Raw genomic sequence first — 22,757 nt, forward strand, 5'->3', positions numbered from 1 at the left:
GCTGGCGCAAAGCTGATTATACGGCGAAGAAAAAAGATACACGCGCGTTATTGACTAATTTTATACCACTAGCTATACGAATTTTGGAACGTACAATAGCGATAAAAGACCATTAATGTACAGCATTCAGTCTTCTTTTTCTCATTATCTGTTCTTCATACATTTTCGGAAGCCGTCGTAAGAGAGATACGAAGGAGGACCCAATCTCGCGATATACACGGCACGCAAACTTACTTAAAAATGACATTGGATTATGTAGTAACATAATTCATGTCACGAGCAAATTGACACATCGATAACAACATTGTAATATTCCGCTGATTTCAACACCGCGATATTAGTCAGTGTGCGAATTTCGTAATATGTATATCATAAAGATATATTTTATCATAAAAATATGAATAGAGTGAGAAAAAATAGAAAAGATGATCAAAAATGAAATAAGAATAATGTAAAATAGAGAAGATGAAAGATAGGAAAACAAGATTGCCAATCGATTTCTCATGTCGGCCATTTCTTGAAGTATTCGTACTCCCAGTATTATTATGATTAATATCCATGGCAAAATAAAAATATCGAAGAAAGAAGATGAGCGATAGCAGTTTTCAGTAACTAGATATCGATAGCTATTCTTACTCCCCGACGCGAGATCAGCTCGGGAAAAGTCGCGCATGAGAAAATCCTGGACGCGGTGAGAGAAAGCGCCCCCGTCGTTAGTATTCTTTATAGGACCACCGTGGGATACGCTCTACATAATGGAGTCCCGGTACCGGCGTCTCTTCTTTTGATGCTACCTCTTGGCCGATCTCTTGTTTATGTATGAGCGGGCGCGGACCGCACCCACCCGCGCGCAACGTAACGCGCGGGCACCGTACGGCCCACCGTCACCACCGGAGTTGGTGGTTGTCCCAGGGGCAGCGCCGGGTCTTCCTCGCGCGCGCAATCCTCCCGTTCTTTGCGTCGCTTCGCTTCGCGACGCAAGTCAGAGGGGCGAGGCGCGACTAGGCCGAAACACATTCACAGGAACCGACAACGTAACGTCCGCCTCGCCTCGCCTCGCCTCGCGTCACATCGCGGCCGCGTCGTAAAAGCAATCTTCCGTCGGTCTCTTCTTCTTCTTCTTCTTCTTCTTCTTTCTACCTAGAATACGTTATCAGCAGCACCGGTGGAGTCGAAGAGGGCAACCGCGGCCTCTCGGCCCTCGCGGTTGCTCTAGCCCTTCTTACTATTTCCGGAGCCTCTCTCTTCCGCCGCCTCTCAGAACCGCCTCTCGCCGCGAATTCCTTTTTTTTCGCCACTCGTCTCACGCGATGCGCGCTTTTATCTACGAGACTCGCGGCTTCCGCTCTGAAGTATGGTAATATAAAACTTTACACCTGGTAAAGCTAAGAAAGTGCAACTCAATTGAAAGAATTATAATAAGATAGATGTATCAAGAACGCATATGACAAAGTTCAAAGTTCTTATTTTTTAAAGAGAAGATAATTTTGATGATAAATTGCGAGAAAGCTGTGTAAATAAAATTTTTCTTGTTTTTCTTTTTTACGTGATTTGAGACTTTAAAAACATTCAACGGAATAATATTAATGGTGACAAAAAATCATTGATAAAAAATTTTTCTACGAAATATTTTTCTTTAAATTCAGAACAATTTTCCATATAACATAAGTTACAATTAACTTCGGCGAAGTCAAGGGAGATACCCGAATAAATCGATACTGTCAAACTGTTAATCATTACGCATTTAATTTAACGCTTCAAAACAACAAACTTCAATTTCTTATCGTATGACGATTTAACACAAATATTAAAAAAACAACAAGCATGTATATTCGCATTACACGTAAACTTTATTTTCCTTAACAAGTTCTCTTATTTTGCTTATCACGTCCTATAAAATGCAGAAAAAATTTTTAAAAAAACAATTTGTGTTTAAAATAATGATATATTATTACAAATTAATTATGGGAATTATAATATAATATGTGTAGATAATGGGAAACTTTTAACTTTTAATCAACGATTTAGCCCTCGACTTCTCCAACCCTGGCGACAGCATGACAAAATGCCGGCCCGTATCGCGCCAAAGTAAATCAATGAACGAAAGCGAAGTCGGATTATTAATCCGCGGGCGCGCCGCATCGAGCCGTCGTAATTAATACCGTCGTAACTTGATTACGAGAGCGGCGATAACGTACCACTGAACTTGGTCCCGGAGAGGAACAAGATCAAAAGAAGTGAACATTTAATTCGCGAGATTCGCCGCCGTACGACTGATTGTGAGTCTCGCACATCAGGGAGGTCGTGCACGCCAAAGCGATCAGCTGCTTTCTCTCTGGAGATGTCAATCAAAAAATACCGCACGCTAGATGATAACGTGACATAAATCCTAGAGAAAGAGCGGATACTCGCAAATAAGTCCGACCTTTCACCAACGGGACAGTTTCACTTCGTGCTTTTCCTTCATTTCCGCGAGGCGGTATCTTCTCACTATCTCCTCATTATGTATATATCTTACGGTTAACTATTGCGCAAACAAATGACTCTCACTGAATGCTTGCGTAATGATGTGATAAGATTTCCGGAGACTTATAATCGCTTTCGGCACAAATTCATGTTCTCGTTTTATATCGGTCGTGTTCAGAATAATTTTAAAGTATAAAATGATTGAATTACGTTATTTAATCTCATGACAACAGATTGAACGTATGATTTTTCACGCTCAAAATAATAATGTCCATCCTTCCCGATATTTTGAAAAAAAATCTTCCCATGATTGGCAATGTTACAATCGGCATGACTAACTTTGTCTCGTCAAAGACAAAATCCATATGGATCACAAGCGCGTGATCAATCAGGAAAAAACTCGAAGAAAAGAAGGATATGAGAGAAAGAGAGAGGAAAAGAGAGGGAGAGAAAGAATAGAGGAGGAAAGAGAGAATAGAATGCGCTGGTCGGGGGACAGGGGGAGCGGAGACGGCTAGAAATGGGGGGAGGGTCTTCTGACCGAGTGTGGGTTTAAGAAGAAGTGGGGCCATGTGTTCAGTGTCAAGTTGCTCGGACCTTAGATCGCTTCCTCGATCCTCCTCCTTCGCGTTATAACGGAGTTCGTTAGAGAGAGGAAAGGGAGCGTGTTACACGCGATGCACGTGCACACACCGAGCGCGTTTCTGCGCGCGTATGCACATATCGTCCCGAGAGAGGAACCAGAAGGGAAGACAGATAAACGAGATCGGAGGAGAAAGAGTCGGGCTGAAAGAGAGAAAGACGAAAGAAGCAGCGCAGGAATTTATTTGATGCTCTATCTCTGAGACTAAACGCGTACTAAAGTAGACAAAAGGCAAATAGAGTCTGGAATTGAATAACGTCACGGTCTGTGTTTACGAAACTAGTGACATTTAGAGAATTTGTGCATTTTAACTGCATATATCTCTTTGTTAAACAGACTAGAAGAATAAATATCAAGAAACAATTTTTTTTTGTTTTTTAAATAAAATATTCCCAAAAATAAGTTGGCCCTCGCCCTATCATTTGCACTTCAAAAAGTTCGCTTAGATCCTTATCTCTATTCATTCGTTTAAAGTTTTTAAGGTTAAAGGTGCAACTTTACAGTTACTCGATGTAAATGAACGTGCGCCTATTAGAATTTCATGCTAAAAAAAGACGGAGATAGAAAAAGAGAGAGTGGGAGAGAGAGAGAAAGAAATGAAGAAAGACGGTTTCAAGCATCGCGCGAGAGCGCGCGCCGATGGGAACAAAGCGCGCAGCATCTGGAACGCGTTAGGGTCCTCCGCGACCGCCCCCACACACCGACCGTCACGTATGTACGCACACGCACACTAGCGTGATGCATGAGGAAAAGCAAGCTCTTTCGTGAGAGGAACGCAAAGACACCAAGAAAGAGGGGGGGGAGTGCGAGGTTCGAGGGGAAGGAAACCCCGGACGTGTGTAGAGGAAATGAGAGAATTCGTGGGGTACGCGCGCCGCCAGCCGAAAACAACGAGAAAGAGAGAAAGAGAGAGAAATGTTCACGTGTGTGTTACATGCTCGTACATCTCAACTCCCTCTGCCCTTCCCTTCGTCCGACTCAAACGAACGCGTAACCGGGCCCCATACATCGCGAACAAAGCGCGCGGCATACACGGATCTGTACGCGAGAGGCTGCACACGCGCGATAGCGCGGTGGCCGGAGCACCTCGGCTATCTGCCGCTATTCATCCGTCCTGATGAATCCCGCCGCGCCGCAAACCCTCGCGCCGTTGTCCGCGGTACCGGGGTACAGGTATTGTGCGGTGTGCGAATAGCGATCTCCGTATCGCGCGCGACTCCAAATCGGGTTCTTTTGGGGTTGGGCGCCCCGTTAAAGCAACGGAATCTACTTTTCTTACAATCGTATTTCCTTAAATATCTCGCATCGAACAGGTGTACCGAAGACTATAATTTTATACGACAAAGACTTTTTCCTAAGTTTTCCTAAAAATTTCTCAAACGTTGTACTTATATTCACAAAAGCTTCGAGTTCCTCCGAGTTACAGTGTTCTGTTAAACGACAAAGTTTCAGCGGACGTTTTCTAGTTTTCTACTGCTCTAAACTCTAAACTAAGGCTGCGGCCCACTTGACGGTACGACGCTACAAATGGAGCGTTTTTCTTCTCCTTCTTTCTTCATTGAAAGAAAAGAGAAGAGGAATGCTTCGAAGCATTTGTAGCGTCAAGTGGACCGCAGCCTAAATTTAATAACTCGTGTATTTCATAACACTAACTTGTTTAGAGCAACAGTAAAGAGAAAATTATACAGAAAGTCTAGAATTAAAGATATAGCCTGATATCCGTTATCGAACGCGTCTCTTTTCGACTTATCCGATTAGCGGTATAATATCACGCGGAATGCAACGTGTTATGCATCATTATACGTTATCGTGCGTATCTGCTGCCGGCTATTACCGTAATTTTCTATTGCAAGTTACTGCGGTTAGCAGGTAGACTCGCGACACGCTAATGCAGAGTGGTTCTAACATCTACTTTACTACTTCACCCTAGGCTTCGTGCTATCGCGGAATATCTTATGCAATTCCTCTCAAAATCACGACGCGAAGAATACAGTTACTTGACGTCCATCTTGATTAATTGGAGGAAACGCGGTGCACATGGGTGCGAATGCTTTCAGCTTGTAAATATCTTTGCCACACCATGTTCTACAAGAAAGATGTGCGATATAGTAATAACCGCAAGTATGCAACTTTATTTGCTTGATACTTTTTAATAAAAGAATTTATCCTCGCGCATTCTTAGAAGAGGATTCCAGAAGAGGATCTTATCAGGAAGTATCACACGGTTAGTACATGTATACATCATTGTATCATTATGATAAACGGGATGTCGCCTATTCTCAGTTGGTTTTGCGCTCTCGCAATTCTTGAAATAATTCTACGGACATAAACATACGAAATGTGGAAATAAATATAGCAAGCATTAATTATTATCGGCGTACATAAAAATATTCTAAAATCTGAAAGATTAAAAAATAATGGTACTATTCGTAAATTCATGCAGTGCTCAAAAGAATATAGAATTATTCAAAAAAAGATATGACAAAAATGACAATATGTTACTTTCACAATTATAATATAATAAGTTCAATCAATAGTAATTATGATACTATTGATTGAACTTATATATGAACATATATTAGAACACATCGCGAGATCATATCTTTAAGAAATTCCGACAGAGTTGATTAGGGTCAAGTATATCAATGCTTATCGCCCACTGTTATTCGCTAAATTTTGTAGTGATTTATCTGAGAAATAGAACTTTGTAATACTTCTATGAACGTTTGCCCGCAATTATGCACTCGCTAATTCGTAATCGCTGAGTAATTTAATTTAATTTATTGCGTCTTATTTGACGTTATACGTGTCATTGTTAATTAACAGTGCACAGCCCGTGGTTCATTAAATAATCTCCCACAAGAGTTTTTGAGATCTCTTCGGAATAGATTCCGATCGAAATTATTCCGTTTTTCTCTAGAAAATACAATTATAAATCTAAAAAATAACTAAACAATTTCGATCGGAATCCATTCCGAAAAGATAATACGTGCCCTAATATCTCTACGTCGGTAATCGTCGCGCAAAAACAAGATACTCAGAAACTCAGTAGCTCGCGCGATAATCCAAAAGGGAAGTGTTAACATTCGTATTCGTTTCTCTAATGAGTTGTCAATGCCGACCTTGACCTCGAAATGCAATCATGCTGATGAGTAAGAATTTTTTTTCTAACAAATATGCATTTCACATCCTAGCGTTTGTCGGTCAAAGTCAAATACGATATCGTTTGCGATTGCAGACACACGCTATTAAAGCAACGTAATTCATACGCGTAATTTCATTGAGATAAGTTCGAAATCAGGGCAAACGGTTGTTGACAGATCTCGATGGTCATGATGTTTAAGAGTCAAAGAATTTTAGACATAATTTTCCATAGTTGTGAAGTATGATTGTGCGATTCGGTAATGTCTGACAGATAGTACATTTTAAAAATTAAATCGATGCTGTATATACATACTACGTATATATATGTATATGTAGCTAATGCTCGATTCCGACATAAGTAAATAATTAATTTATTTGCATTTAGAAGGCTTAAAGCTACTTGCCTGGCAACTTAACGAGGTTATATCGATGTCATTTATATTGTTAGAGATTATACGAACGCGCTGACCGCTCACATTTTATTGATATAACACTAACGCGCGAAACAGGCTATCACTCGTTTTCGCAAGTGAGCCGGAATGTCGAAACTCTACCGCCTCGTGTTTTGACACTTTAGAATCGTGCTTTGTCTCGCACGTTAATGCGCTAAGGCGCAGTTTAGTGACGCAATCAAAGCACGCAGTATGTCTCCATTGTCGAGTTTTATGCACCGCACTCCCCGAATTCGTTTGCGGCGAGCGATGTCGCGCGCACAATTATAGGGTTGTCTACATATATCAGCCGAGGTCGTGCCGGTATTTCGAGTCGTAACGCCGCTAACACGTTAGGCAGCTAGATTTATACTAAGAGAGCAATTGGCTTTAATAAAATACCGTGATAGATACTGCATGGATTATCGCGCGGACAATATCGTTGAGCGCGGTGCGATATAATGCACGTCGTATACATAGTTTATAGGAGGGATGTAGTATGTAGTCTCATAAGCGCGCTCGTGCGACTGAAGTAATTTATTATAGCGGGAATACCACATAATGTAGCCTCGCTGCACCTTTAGTCGCATAAAGGGCTTTTGTGCACGTACATTGTACCCCGGTTTTAATTATCTCCTCAAAGATGCGCAATTCTATAGAGGCTGCAGCCGGTGAATAGATTGCAAGTTTAACAACTACACAGCGTTTTTTAATGCTTCATCTATTTGGGATAATATATGGTTTACAATTAATGAATTCTTTAGTAGAAATGTATATATGTAATAATGACCAATAACCTTCTATTCGCTAACATAACGTGTTAAAAGATATGGTTTTAATATTCGCAAAAAAAACGTGACATTAAGTACCTCGTTAAATATCAATTATATATTTTAATTTGCTTCCGCAGTCGGCTTTTTTATATAGCGGGCGCTCTCGTCGTCGATTAATTTAAACAGTCTGGCGATTAAAGTGTTAAAAGATCGATCGTATTCAGTAAATGCTGTAAAATTGCTCGCAAAACTGAAACGAGATGGTGTCGGGGAAGCTCCAGGGAAATCAGTTAAAAATAAAGCGAACACCTCGAACGGCGGACATTCGCGCGTTTTAATTCGATATCGCCGCCTCTCGATTCGTTTGGCGACATGCGCTCTTGTTACGCAAATGCGCGCATGTAGTCTGCGTGTCGATCTCCGCATCGGGCATATATCCTTCGGGAATCCGTACCGTTCGCGCTTATCATGGCGCCCGAGATAATTCAAAATTTTTTGCCACGCGAACGCGTACTCGGCAACCCGGCACTCAAGCTCGCTGCTCGGGAGGGTCGTTTCTGAACGAGAAACGTCGATTAACGAGACATTGTACCCGGAAATATGTACGCGCGCATCTGCAGACAAAATCCCCAATTACAGTCGCCCAACTGATTGACGAAGCCTTTCGATATTGGGATAAAAACTGCAAAATCATGTTTCGCTTTGAGTGCTACCGTGAGTAAGCAATTTTTCAGTGATGCGGTAATAAGCGGTAGACCAATTATACAGTTCACTTGTTATGGCTCGTTACATCACTCAGGATTGCCCATTAGTAGGAGCAATCTTCGTAAACATTAATGCACAGATTAAGACACTCTTCGCCGTTTGCAAAACGTTCATTCCTCGCGAAATCCGCTTTGTACACGCCTAACCGACAAAAAAATCCTGATTTATCGTTCCAAAGCTGAAAGGATTTGCACCATACGCGTCATTTTCTCCAATTAATCGAGTTAGACGTCAAGTGTCCTTCGCGTCGTCCGCGCGAAGAAAGAAGGGGATACATCGTGGGATTTTGAGTGGGATCGCGTAAGATATTCGGCGATAGCGGGAAGCCTGCGAAGAATTAGATGGAACCCCATAGAGAAGCAGGGAGATCGAGGGGGACCACGGGGAGGGTCACTGGGTCAGATGCGTAGAGAGCACGCTCCCTCTTCTCTCAACCCTCGTTTCGTTCGTTACGTCTCTTCTCCTCTCTTCCTCTCTTTCTCTCTCGTCGACCTTCCGCTCGTCGAGCCGGTTCTCTTTCTCCTTCGCCGTACCGAACACATGGCCCCGTGTGTACACGCCTGTACCCGGCCGCCTGGGTACGACTCACGCACGACGCACGCATTCACATAGCTCGACACGTATACGAAATATATACGCACACGCTCCAGTCGCCCTCGCGCTATCACGCCGGCGGTCGCGTATCGCGGAGATACAATGTCATGACGTGACTCCGATTACGCGCCGGCGAGGACTCGTATTAAGCGTGATCGCTGCAGCTCGTCTAAGCGTAATTCCGCGTATTTCGAGTCGCGTTAAGAGTCCTGTCGAGCTGGATCGATCCTAGCGCAGAGAGGCTGTGACCGACGAAGCCTCCGGATCATCGAACTTTCTTCCAGACGTGCGTGTCGTCGACGACAAATCGTAATTCACGTTCCACGAGCAGGCGCGCGTGCCGTTTCGCTCGTTACACACGCGTCATCGTCTCGGGTTAAGTTATATCGATATCCCGTATCAACAAATCCACAGCTAATAACATGGAAAAAAAGATTAGCTATATTATAGCAAATTTAGTTGTAAAATAGGGACAGCTAACATTTTTTTGCAGCGAGAGCAAAAGGTTTTGCTAATATTGCTAAATTGTAGCTCTCGCTGCAAAAAAATGTTAAGTGTCATTCAATTTGCTACAGTAGCTGATCTTTTTCGTCCGTGAAAGAATTCTAATATATTTTCGGATAGTTTCGCTCGTCTAATTGCAATTTTTCAACTTATATGAATTCTAATGTGTCACGAAGTGTTTTAAGTTACACTGATAGACTGACAATGAGTTTATTACAATCGCTTGGCAATTCACGCTTACAGATTATGAGTCTAAAAGAAAAAAATATCGTTGATACTAATTGTCATCGCGATAAAAAGTAAATTATATGATTATAAATTTGTAATCTTTCAAAATCCTGTAAATGCCGAATAGATATTTATAGAAGTTAGAAGAGTGAGAGATTAATCAGGATAATCTCTAATTACAGACGACGATCAAAAACATGGCACATTTGCAGATAATTTATGTATGTGCGTGTGCAGGACATTGCAATATAATCTCGCCGCTTTTAAAATTCCGGTATCACGCATTGAAAACCACGTGTCCTGATATCTACAGGCACGCGAGGAGGACAGTTCACTCACCTGCCAAGCGTGCTCATATCATCCTGGCCGCGCGCTGGTAGCTTGGACTACCCCGTTGCCATTGGCGCAACACTTGTCACGTATAAAAGAACGCACCTCCGCACAATGAATAAAACCGCCACTGACAAACCAGATAGATCGGCAGCTAGAGCGACGGTCGGACCAGCTCTATCGGAACCGACCGGATTTTCTCGACACTCGGTTAGCTCACACCCGGCAGCTCGGACGTCGCTCGCGGTTGAAAGATCGGTGGAGGAGACACCCTCCCCCCCTCACGGATGAATTATTGCACGAACGAAAACCGCGTTCACCAAGACGGCGGGAGTAGCACCGATTCCTTCCACGCTACCTCATGACCTGGTCGCGTCGCCGTCAGTATCGGTCGCGCACTTCAAATTCACCAATCGCGGGTAGACGATGCACGCGAGCGGACAGAGGTGCCCGCGGCCGCTGATTCGCGTGGAGAACAGCTGTAACGATATCCTCGATCGCGATAACGACGCGACGCGACGCTCCGTTTCGCGTACCACTGTCGCGAGCTACGAGGCGCTCTGCAGCACGGCGGAGAGGCTTCAGCGGCCCTCGCGGCGCGTCAGTGGGTCCGCGTCAGTGGGGGCGAGAAGGAGGCGCACGGAGGCTGCACGGGCATAGCGCGCGACATAGAAGCGCGCGAGAGCGAAGCGGGAGCGGAGTGACAGAGCGAGAGAAGGAGTGATACGGAAGACGGAAGAGGGAGAGAGGTGAAACGCGAGCGCGAGTGTGTGGGAAAGCCCCCTTCCCTCCCCCCCGAGAACGGCGAACATACAATGGAAATAATCACCGCGTTTCTCGGAGCGTCGGCTGACTGACTGAAGCCCCCGAGGACCGACCGGGATGAGATTCGGAAGGCGCTGCCTGGCGGCGGTGGTGGCGGCGGTGGCGGCGGCGGCCGGCGCGGAGCGGCGCTTCGGCGCCCGCGCGTCACACCACTTTCGCGCCCCGCTACTGTCCCTTGTCCCGCTCGCACCCTTTCTCGCCCCTCTCGCACCGAGGCGCTCCCTCTCTCCTTTGCTTTTGTTACCGGCGCGCTCCGTCTCCCTCTGTCCCACCAAGCGCGACCGGCGGTTCTGGCCTCTCGCTCCCTCCTCTTGTTTCCTATTACTCTTGTTCCTGTTCCCCACGATCTCTGTCTCTGCCGCGCGCGTTCTCTCGCCAGCTCTTCGTCGTACACCGTCGCGGCAGAGGCGCCTCACCGTTTGTACGTGGCGGCAAGCTCTGCCACGCACGCCACGCCTCTTTTGGGGCCTAGTCGCCGCCTCCTTTCTCCGACACCCACGCCGAGACGGACTCTGCCCGCCACTGCCGCCGCTACCACCACCATCCGTGATCCGTCGTTGGTACCTCCACCACACAACCACCACCGCCACCGACTCCCGATGTTGTCCTCGCCGACGTCCTCGTCCACGTCCTCGTCCTCGTCGCCTTTGTCACCCCGCCGTGTACCTACGCTCGCCGCCGTTACCGCCACTGCCGCCGCCGCTGACGGATCAGCATTCGTTCGCCTGTGTGCGTTCGCGGTTGTTAGATTCTATACCTGCCCCGTTCCTTTCCCCCAGTCTGACATCCTGAGGCGCTGCCGGCTCGTAGCTGGGCGTAGTAGTAGCAACGCGGATGGACAGCTACGCGCGCTACGGTAGCTGCGCTCGTCCCCCCTTTCGGCCCCCCTACTAACTGCCGCTGGTCTCGTTGCTCAATGAGAGCGAGCGGATGGAGAACGCGATTAACGCGCAGCACATCACGTGGCGTGGAAGAACGCGATGCATCGCCGCGATGCGCAACGCTGAAACGAAGCGCAGCGTGCGGACTCGGTGGTGGACGCAGTACCGAAACGTTCGCCAAATTGCACCAGTCTGTCAGTATCGCAGTGTAACAACATTCATCTCAAAGCGATATTTTCGTTTAGAGGCAAATGGCGTCTGTCATTGCAATGTGCACATCGTACTTTGATTGTATAAAACTATTTGCCTACCTTGTTCGTGACTTATTTTCCGTTACCCTCTATTAATTGGTTAATTAATGAGTGAGAAAAAAATGCAAACACACACACAATTTCTTAAGCCAATGCAACGTCAGCTTCGTCAGCTTCAGAAATCAGACATGGAACGGCTTGTTGATGGAGTAAATACATAATAAATTTTAAAAAATTCACATTTGTTAGCTCTGTTAATTCTTTGCATGTTAAATTGCAAAATATTTCCTCCAAAATATATCTTTTCCTCGATTAATGTCGACTGCAGTTCGGTATCGACTTGCGTGCTCGCGATTATTTCACACCGCATCTTTTCCGCAATAGAATAAAGGAATGAATAACTATAATACTAGAATATTTAAAAATACAATTTTTGAGCTAAAATATAATCAAATTTAAATTTTATAATTTTGAGAAATTGACGTAATTGATTAACACCGCTGATTATTCGCTGTCACTACCTTAATGCTCTTAATTCTCTCTCTTTGGTCGAGAGGTGTAGTAGTTTCACGTTCTATAATATTATTCGTTATCATTAGTGCAGGATTAAATATTCATCTCCGAAAAATGTAATGCTCGAAAAAAAAGTGATTCAAATCGTAATGCAATGGTCGCAAAGACACCAAGTCGGGCGACCGGGGCGACGAGCGGTGATATCGGCTTCAGGTGATTCGCCGCGCGCATTGTGTATTGTTCGGCTTGGAGGTGGTAGCACAACCCTCTTGCCAGCGAGCTCGCTTTCGCCTCGGGAACGGGTCCATGGAGGTGGTGAGAATCGACCAATGGGGCGCGAGGCACACCCGCGCAAATCACAATGCTCATTGTTGTCGCCGGGCTGTCCGCCCACATCCCCGTGCCGTGTCTTCCACCACTCGTTGTAGCTCCTGTGGCACTCGCCCAGGTAGAAATCCCCGAATCGACCCCAAATTGGGACGAGCCAAACGCAGTTTACCGCCATTACGTTTCAGCAGTACGTAACGTATCGAACGGACATGCCACCGCTCTATTCTTATCGATGATTGACCGATGAATGATGGCATTCCGAAAGCTCCATTTAAAAAACATTTAATACCATACGCAATGATATATGTATATTACTTTATCCATATTTCCTCCAAACTATATTATCTCTAATTTGTTGAGTAACTGAGAAGATTGTGTGCTGCTGACTAATGTCTTTATCAATTTACTTAAATGTTGGTATTGATTTATATGATAAGCATCGAGAAAGTCGCGGTAGCTAAATCATCATTAAGATTGCGTATATAATTTAGATTTTAGATAGGCCGACATATCTAATCTCAGAAATATTTAAATCTGCTAAATATTCATTAGAATATTATATATTTATTCCAATATCTTCCGTACCAAAGTACACAAACTATAATTAAATCGGATAGATATACTTGTATTACGTCGCAAACAGAAGATAAATTAATAATTAAATGAGACGTTGCGGCGGTAACTATATGACTAAAATTACATTTGCGATGCTTCTCATTTTTTCTCATCTTGCTACGTCCGATGCAACGTTCAATCTACTCCATCTACCGATGCGGATATATGTCAACATTATGCACGCGTCACCTCGTGACATTCCTCGCGACCCTCGGCTGCTCTCCGCAGAGAGAACCGTATGAGAATGATATTAGGTCGTATCTCTTTCATGTTTTCTCGCTCCCGCCCGTTCCACCCTCCTTTTTCCTATTCTCCGTACCCCAGCGCACCCTTAACTAGAGCCTCTTACCATCCCCCCCGAGCACACTTCGCCGCGGCCACCGCGTAATTCGTCCGTCCGCTGCCTCCCCGTCTGACCCTTTCCGCGTTAGACCGCAAATCGATGTTCTTTTCCTCTCGATTAAGATCGATTGCGGTTCAACGTCAATTTGTGCCGTCCTTGTAATTACATCGCATGATAGTTTCCTCTTTGCGACAAGATGGACATATAGATAAAATCGTTTAGAGGTAGATTAAGAATACAGCTTCCATTTTGGATATAATCAAAATTAATTCTAATTCTCAATTAGTTCAATTTTTCATTGATTAATTACATTAATGTAATGCAAAATGGAAGCTACGTATGACAAAGTTACAAGTGCCTTTGTATAAGAAATGTAATGTAATGTATAAGAAATGTTTCAATCTAATAACTTTCATAGGTCGAATGAAAATTTTTGTTATACTAATGACAGATTCAATCATGAAACATATAATGGAATAGCATATTAATTACAAGTAATACAATTTAAATATTTCTGCTAACTTTTATTAATTAAGTGCCTGAATTTACTACTTATATTGTCGCCATGGTGATCAAACGCAAGTTCCTCTTATACATTAAAACTTCTCTACTAAAATTATAACGTATTTTATCATATTTTATCACACAAACTCGAAAAATTAATCATCATCTTTATCATATTGCATTAAAAAAATTTTTTAAAATTTTAATGGTGCACAAAATAAAAATTTAAAAAATTCTTTAATACAGTATAATAAAGATAACGAGAGACAAATTTTTCGAGTTATCGTGATAAAATATGATCTGATTTTAGTGGAGAGATTCTACCCGTAAAGAGGATCTTGCGTTTGATCTTGCGTTTGGAGAAAATAATAGTAGTAAATTCAAACGCTTAACTAATGAAAATCATCAGAAATATTTAAATTTCATTACTTGGGATTACTATGTTATTCCATTATATGTTTCACATAAATAAAACACACTGAGAAACCCATTTTGTTGAATCAACTATAAATCCTTGTTCGAATATGAGCAAACAAATTCTTTAGTTAATATAACAAAAAATTTGGTTAACATAACAAAAATTTTTTAACATAACTAAATTTTTTGTTATATTAACTAAAGAATTTGTTGGCTCATATCCAAACAAGGATTTATAGTTGATTCAACAAAATAGGTTTCTCAGTGTATACAGGTCCCGCTTTTCAAAAGTTTGCTTTACGTCATTTCGCTTTTACGAAAGACCCACATTAATACCTGTTTCCACTAACCGAAAAAAATCCAAAAAGGATTTTCGCTTTTACGAAAAAAAATTTTCCCATATAAATTAATGGTAATTGCTTCTTCGCTGTGCGTCATTTCGGTTTACGAAAGATTTCATAGGAACGCTCTATACTTTTGGCTAGCGGGGGAAACCTGTATATATTACAATAAAAAGGCAAATAGTGCCAGATATTTATGCATTGTTACGTCTTCAATGAAAATTTAAATTAAGCAGAAATGATAAAAAAAACGTAATCATTATTTTTCACGTATACCTAAATTTATCTATAAATAACTATCATTGCACGTCGTGGCTATTCTATAATGTACTAAACTTTGCAAAATGTTGTGACATTGCATTGGTAAAGCGTCGCGAGTACAATAAGATATCATGCATTGTTGGTGCGTGGGTTAGTTTAACTCCGTGTGTTTAAGCTGGGATCAGAGATCGTACGTTTTCCGCTGGAGAACGGGCGCGCTTACGAGTTTGGCGCAGAAACGCGAGATGGGCTATCGTTATGCGTTGCACGGGCGCAGTATTAACGCGGTAGCACGCGGGATACCATGCTATTCCGGTACCGGTTGCGGGTGCGGGAACCGACAAGAACAATGAGTGTTGTACGCGTTCCGCGTACTGCTTGTGCATCCTCCCGTAGGGTATGCCAGGCTCTCTAGTGGGTGTAGGAGAGAAAGAAAGGGAGAAAGAGAATAGCGATCGAGAGAGAGACAGGGAAGGAGGAAGAGAGAAAGAGGGAGAGAAACGAGATTTATGCGAGGCGGCGGCGTCGGTGGCGTCGGAACGTTTTGCTCACGCTGCTGGACGTCGCCGTCGTCGTCGTAATCGTCGTCGTGGTCGTCGACAACTAGAAGACGACGACGACGACGATGAAGAAGCGCGGATGAGAGAACTTTCGTGTAGGAGGAAGAGGACAGGAGGGAACGGACGTGGAGTCGAGATGAAGGAAAAGGAAAAAGACGAGAAGGATGACAACGCAGCCGTCGCCGCTTGTGAATGAACATTGGCTTCTGAGCATTTCCGGCCGCTCAAGCTGGCCTCTCTCTCTCTCTCTCTTTCTCTTCTCGTTTCGCGTTTGTCTCGTTCTCTCTCTTTCTTACTCTTTCTGTCCGTCCCTCTCCGTAGCTTCACCCCGATCGCTTCTCTATCTACTCGCGCGTCCTCTCATGAATGAGAGTCGTCGAGTCGCGATTTCGCGACAGAGAGATAGGGAAAGAGAGACAGAGGTAGAGCGTTCCGAGCGAAGTGGACGAGGAAGGACGAAAGAATGACAGCGGGGTGGGTGGAAGAGGAGGAAGAGAGTCAGAGAGAGAAGGCCGAACAAACCGTTAGCCTTAAGCCAAACGGTTGCAACGGGGCTTGAGACGAATTTAGATCAGGAACTGAGAGAACGAAGGGAAAGGAAGACAGCGGAGCCACTATATGCTTGCCCCCCTCCCCTCCTCTTCCCGTATCCTTTTTTTACTCCTTCGTTCCTTTATCCCTCTCTTCCACCCCGCTTTGTTGCTCCCATTATTAATATATCGCCGTCTCCGCGTCTGACCGCCCGTTCCTCCGTGCATCGTTGCTGTCGCTGTTTCTTCTTGGTCCTCTTCTTCTTCTTCTTCTTCTTCCTCGCGCATCACCCCCGCCCGGCTCATCCGGTAACGTGCACTGTACCGATTATAAATAGTAACCTTTGTCGGACGCTTTTCTTTATACTTCCACCACACACATCTCCTCATCGTCATCCCCTCTGACCCCTCTACATCTCCATGCGGTAATGTCCTTCAGATTTTGTGCGCGAATAACTCGTAAACGAGAATTTTTCAGCTTGTAATTGATCTTTATGTTATTAAAATAGAAGAATAATAATAGAATGATATTGGTAATCTATTCTTTCAATACCCTATAGAGCAAAGAAGAAAAAATACTCATCGATTTTTCGATTGCTCGCTCGTTACAGTTGTTGCACGTTAGTTCAGCATTTTATCATAAACACCCCGACTGTATTAAGTTGTCTGATAATTTTCCAAGCTCGAAACTTAAACTGTTTGCATTTACATTGCTGTAGGACAAAGTAACAATTGTTGCGTGGGACGCGATTCTGAATATAATGGGTTAGGAAATTCAGAAAAAGGATGACGTTGATGACTGCCCGCAGTTACTTCGAAGCACGATATTATTCCTCGGACTAAACTTACTCTTGTCGTTTCTATCGCAACAAATTACTTCATAATTTCTAACAATAATTCCAAGATACCTTCAGTCATGATTGTTCTTGTCTTTCGTTAACTCTGACATTCAATTAACTAAATGATAATTATTGAAATGATCAGATTGTAGATGAAAAAATTAATCTTTAGAAATGAATTTAACAGACGTGTTCATACGCTCAATGAGTGCATCGTGTCGCACCACGTCAATGCATCACGTTGCATTGGCGAAGCTTGGCGTGGGAAGAAAGAAAAGTTGCGAAGCACGAGAGAGAGACAGAGAAAGAGAGAGCAAAAGAGAGAGAGAGAGAGAGAGAGAGAGAGAAACGAGACACGCGGTGGGGCAGGCAGAAAGTGACCACGGTAGAGATGCGGGCGCGTGCCCGCGCACGAGTGACCGCGTGCGTACACACGCGCCGACACTCGAGTCGCGCCGGCGCAAAGCATCGGGGCACTGCGCTTCCTCGCGCGACGAACGCGAGAGAGGCGAGAAGAAGACGAAAATTTCGCCTCGGTAACAGCGTGGCGAAATACTATTGACCGTTAAACGCGCATGTATAAATAGAGCACGCACGCGTGCGCGCCCGTGACGTGACAGGTGTCCGGGTTGGAAAATAATTAAAATCCGCGTACATATGCGGTCGCGCCCGTAATAGGCGACCGTTCTGGTACACGCGGATCGACGACGACGGTGGGTTTACCGCGAGCGCACACGCGTGCGCGTGTAGGCGTGAATTACGGCGCACCAGCTTAACGTACGATGGAGAGCGCACTGGTCGGCGCATTGTCGCCGTGCATGGCGATAAAGGGGACCCGTACAATGATCGATCGATTCGTGGTTGTCGATTGTAGAACGGGCTCTAATCTCATGAAGCGAGGACGACTACGTCACAGAAGCGGTTTTGCAATTACAGATTATATATATATCAGAAGTAGCTATGTTAGTTACGGAAATTGTAGCAAAACCTATAAAATTCGGAGCAGTCTAGCAGACGCTGATATTTATCTTTTTATTACGATTAATAAACCATTTTTTATTTATTTAATTATTTAATTTCAACGGATACCGTTTCGCCTCGTAAATCTTATTAAAATAAGACGATCTAATAATAATGATCATTCGTTTATAATCGGAGTTATAATCTCTCGATCTGAGATTAGAACGATTATAAATCATTCAAGGCTTCCGAGATATTTATCACGATAATGTTCTAAAAGCAACGCGCGTGTTAAACAATATAATTTAAACTATATACGCCACAACGGGGAACGCTCGCTTAACCGCGAAACACGATGATTAACGACGCGGCTTAAACAACTCGCAGAACTGTATCATTAACTTCTGTATTGAAATAACGAGCGCAAACAACGGCCGATAATAGCGGCCTTCTCATCATCCACTTAACAGAAAATTAGTATGAAAAAACTTCCTTTGTTTTTCCTTCCTTTTTTTCACGTTAACTGCATCCGTTCCCATCGCAGCTCGAAATCTTAATTACTAATGGCTACGAAACGACGATTTCTTACGCACGCAACCGGCTCTGCGGGAACACGCGCTCCTCGCAACGATATTCGCCGAGACAATAGGATCTCATTTGAGACCGACAATGCACGTGCGCATATTTGTATCAGATATATGAAATTATATTACGACGTGCACACCACCGTGCGAACTCGCGGAATTCGAGCTGCCGATCTGAATCGATCGTAGACATCACACAAGTTCTCGCCTTCGAGCAGTTTCGCGCAACTCTCGATAGATAATAACGTCGATATCACGTAGACAAAGAGTCACTCAGATCGCAATTCTTATTTCTTCCTAAGGGGAAAATCTATGGCGATTACGTAGAAAATAAGAGTGAAGAATAAATAATTTTAATTACACGGTTGTACTTATGAAAAATTGAAGAGTCGAGCGTTTCCTACGACCGAGAGAAGTCGACGACGACAGAAAGGAGCGTGTGTCTGTCGTGGCGGCACGGGTACGCGGGTATGCACGATACATACACGTGTAATTAAAGCAGCGTAGCCGCACAGTGCGGATCACTGTTCCGCGCGCACGGCCGCCCTCATGAATGGAGCACGGCACGGACGAAGGAGTGAGTCAGGCGCGAAAGAATGGCGAGGATATTTTATAAAGCCGGAGCGAGAAAACGGCCCGCTCTCGTGACTTTGTGAGTGGCGGCTGCGAGGAGGCCGCGCACACAGCTATTATTATCGTTTCTCGACTCCTTCTCGGCCCTCACAGCAGCAGCGACGAGCGAGTGAGCGCGCGCACGCCGCGGCCGCCCGCGAGAAACAATAAGCAGTTTGTACTTGGGAAAGCACATTGTGTGCACTCACGATGATGTATCGCGTATCCTCGAGGTCAGCGCGTAAGAACGATATGACCCATACGGCCCATGCGTTCCCATAAGCGATTAGTTAACGTTAACTGATGCTTAACTGATCCCCCGTCAGAGCCGATCCTTACGGAGGCATAATTCGAAAGAGACGAAGGATCGGATAAACCCGTGGTTAATTTCAACTAACGTTTACGGGAAGTCTCGCGGAGATGATGACGAAGGCAACCCTGCCAACACGCCTCTCATCTCCTCGAGATAATGAATGAACGAATGAATGTCAAGTAAAAGAAGGTAAGAATAACGAGAGAAAAGCGCGCGACTGCAGACGAATATTTTTTTTAACGCGGGACAGTCACTTCGCGATACGATTCCGGCCTTTACGAGCAGTGGTCTCGCTTTCGGACACGCATATCCGCCTTTCGGGATTTCTAATCGGCGAGTTTTACGAGGTTGAGTCGCCGCTAATTCGTAGATTGCACCCGGCTGGCTATGCGTCTATTAACGTTACAGGCCGTGTCTTGTTAACGTTAATTTATGTACGCGCGCCGGTGCGCGAATTTCTCGTTACAGCCGTGCATTTACAAGTTTCACGAGGCGAATTATAGTGCCTGTACTCGTTAAACGCTAAACGTTTATTATCCGCGGTTCGTTACCGCGGATCGTCTAATCCACAAAACGTTGGAACTCGGATTATGATTATGCAAAGAGCCGCTTACATTTGCAAGTGACAATAAAATAAGAGTCCCTAATCGCACTTTATGACAAATCGTTTAGCATAATATTGACCTTCCTTTCCTTCACATCTCATTATTATATATTTGATATATTATTATAAATTTAAGTACGGGCAGCTTTGTAGATTACAGACTGTACTACAGATTTCTGAATGAGCGAGACGTTTAGAGGAGACTTCAGCAACGGGACGTATCGTGCGTGCGCGACTCTCGTACGCGCGCATACACACGCATGAGCTCGCAAACGGTTCCGATCTCGAGACTAGACAAGTTAATCGGCCGCGAAAGCACAATAAACTTCGAGATAATAAACGGAGCATCGTACGTTCGTTTACCATAATAATGCCTTCCGCCATGGCAGATCCATGCAGCATCCGAAGCTACCCGAAACGAATAGAACGTTATAAATAGAAATGCTCTATCTCTTTCTCCCTCCCCCTCCTTTTCTCTCTCCCTTCCTCCCCCCCTCTCTCTCTCTTTCTCTCTCTAATCGTCTCTCTCCTTCTTCCTCATTCGAGTTTGTTCGCTTCCTCTCACCTCGTACTCCTCCTCTTCGTCTTCCTCTTCCTTGCTGCATTCTACAGAAGCGTCCCGATCATCATCTCCATAAACTCTACGCCCGCGCGTGCACGCCGGCCGCAAACGCGCGGTTATTTCAGAGAGCGAATCTCCGCTCTCTCGCACGCCGCTAGCGAGATATTATTACGTGGCCGTGCATTAACGCGCGCGAAGATCCTTCCGATATGATAGACGAGCATGTATCGCGTTGCACGAAGGCGGCCGCCGCCGCTTTACGTCGCCGACGCAACTGTTTCGCGCTGCGAAAACGTAGAAATTAAGAGCGACAACTCGGCCCGCAACGAAAAGATCAGGCACTACTGCGTTTCGACAATCTCGCCTTTCTTCAGATATTCCAGTGCACATTTTCAATAAATGTATTTTTAATAAATATCCACAGATCAGATATATAAATATCTATAGATTTTTAAATATTTTTTAACATTGCCATCAAATATTTAGCATTGTATAAAAAAGATTTTTGCCCAAATTATAAAGAAATCAAATATTGATGAATCAATTGATATATATAAATTGAATGTATAGGTGAACAATACGGAGAAAACGGATATGTGCAGCTTTCAATAATACAGATTCTATATTAATCCGAGAAATAGACAAAGAGATATGAAAGTATTCTAAGCTTTATTTTCTCGCAGGGGTATAAAAATTATTTCAGGTAATCGTGTACGTATAAAAAAAAAACTAGGCGACTATTTCCGGGTTAAAGTGCATTTGCTGAGACTTTGTCTCATTAAGAATCAATAAATCCAATTTAATCAAAAATGCTTTGGGAATTAAATTCTGTTTACCAGCAAACGTAACGTAGAAATAAACGGACGAAGAGATGGGGAGGATGAGTGCCGGAAACGAGGTCTCGGGATCAGGAAAGAACCGCACAAGTCGGTTCTTGGTGTTTTGCACAGCCACCCCCGTGCTCTCACTCCCACCTCTTCCCTACCGGCTTCGGAGTTCGGGGGATGGTTTAAGTTCGCGGTGACAGGAGCGAGCGCTCGCAATGATTAATGGCTTAGCGCATTAACAGGCTATTGACAAACACGTTTCTCATCCATGGAACCTCGCCCTCGCGCTCTCGGTTCTCCGGTTCTTCGAGACCAACGACGAGGACGGCGACCAGGACGGTGTAAAAGGGAAGAAAGGGAAAGAAAGATCGAAAGAAGGGATGACGGGGTGGGCTTTCTTAAACGCGCCGCCTTGTAAAGAGAAAGAAATGCGAAGAAAAAGACGAAGCCAGAGTGAGAAAGTTAAAGGATGGGTAAAAAAGAAGCGATCTTCTCACCCTCCCGTAACTGCGCCGACAAAAACGCATCTTCGTCATCCCCTAAAGATCGTACCTGCCTTCTCTCTTACCGCCTGCCTCTTCTTTCTTTGCCCGTTTTCTTACTCGCTCGTCTACTATCGCTACCTATCTACGTATTTCTCTAAACGCCGCCGTCCCGTTCGTCTTTTTCCTACCAGATAAATGACGTCACCTTAGGGCTTTCGAACCATCAGCTTCTAAATAGGCAATCCCCTTTTTCCATTCGACAAAGCTATCGGTCCTTCGGCGTCTTTTTGGCACTGCAGTAAAGTCAGTTCAGAGAAAGATGAGACCACATGAGATTGAAATTTTAATGAAGCGAAATGTTGAGGACACGCGCGACGAATGGTGATTCGAAGCGGATAATCTATGGTTAATTTCGATAAACCTTGTCCGAATATTAATTACGTCACCAGCGCATACATTTGAAAAAAAAGACTGTACTTTATCGTCGTCCGCGGAACGGATATACGATTATCATCGAGATATAATCATTGTCAAAGCGAGAAATTAATGATGTTATAAATGATACCGATATGTTACAAATGATTCTAATCAACGAGATCTCTCGCGGGGAAAAAACGGATGTGATATAATAGAGTGCATCGCGAGAATGTCAAGCGAGAATCTATAGCCTATAACCATGCAAATTGCTTTAGCGCGCGTTGACATATGAAAAATAACAAGCG

General features: G+C 44.2%; 1 protein-coding gene across 3 annotated transcripts in view; it reads right to left on the bottom strand.

The window, feature by feature from the left end:
• Positions 1–22,757, bottom strand: part of Sox102f (transcription factor Sox102F) — a 139,263-nt gene that overhangs the window by 45,721 nt on the left and 70,785 nt on the right. For 2 of the 3 annotated variants that reach the window (XM_071780463.1, XM_071780461.1), the window contains exon 1: positions 9,888–11,517. The exons of the other annotated variant lie outside the window; for it this stretch is intronic. In XM_071780463.1, the coding sequence (XP_071636564.1) occupies positions 9,888–9,904 (17 nt within the window). In that variant the 5' untranslated portion in view covers positions 9,905–11,517. Of the gene's footprint in view, positions 1–9,887; positions 11,518–22,757 lie in introns of those variants that run through there. 3 annotated transcript variants of the gene reach the window in all.

Source organism: Temnothorax longispinosus, chromosome 6 (assembly GCF_030848805.1).
Source record: "Temnothorax longispinosus isolate EJ_2023e chromosome 6, Tlon_JGU_v1, whole genome shotgun sequence".
Classification (NCBI taxonomy): domain Eukaryota; kingdom Metazoa; phylum Arthropoda; class Insecta; order Hymenoptera; family Formicidae; genus Temnothorax; species Temnothorax longispinosus.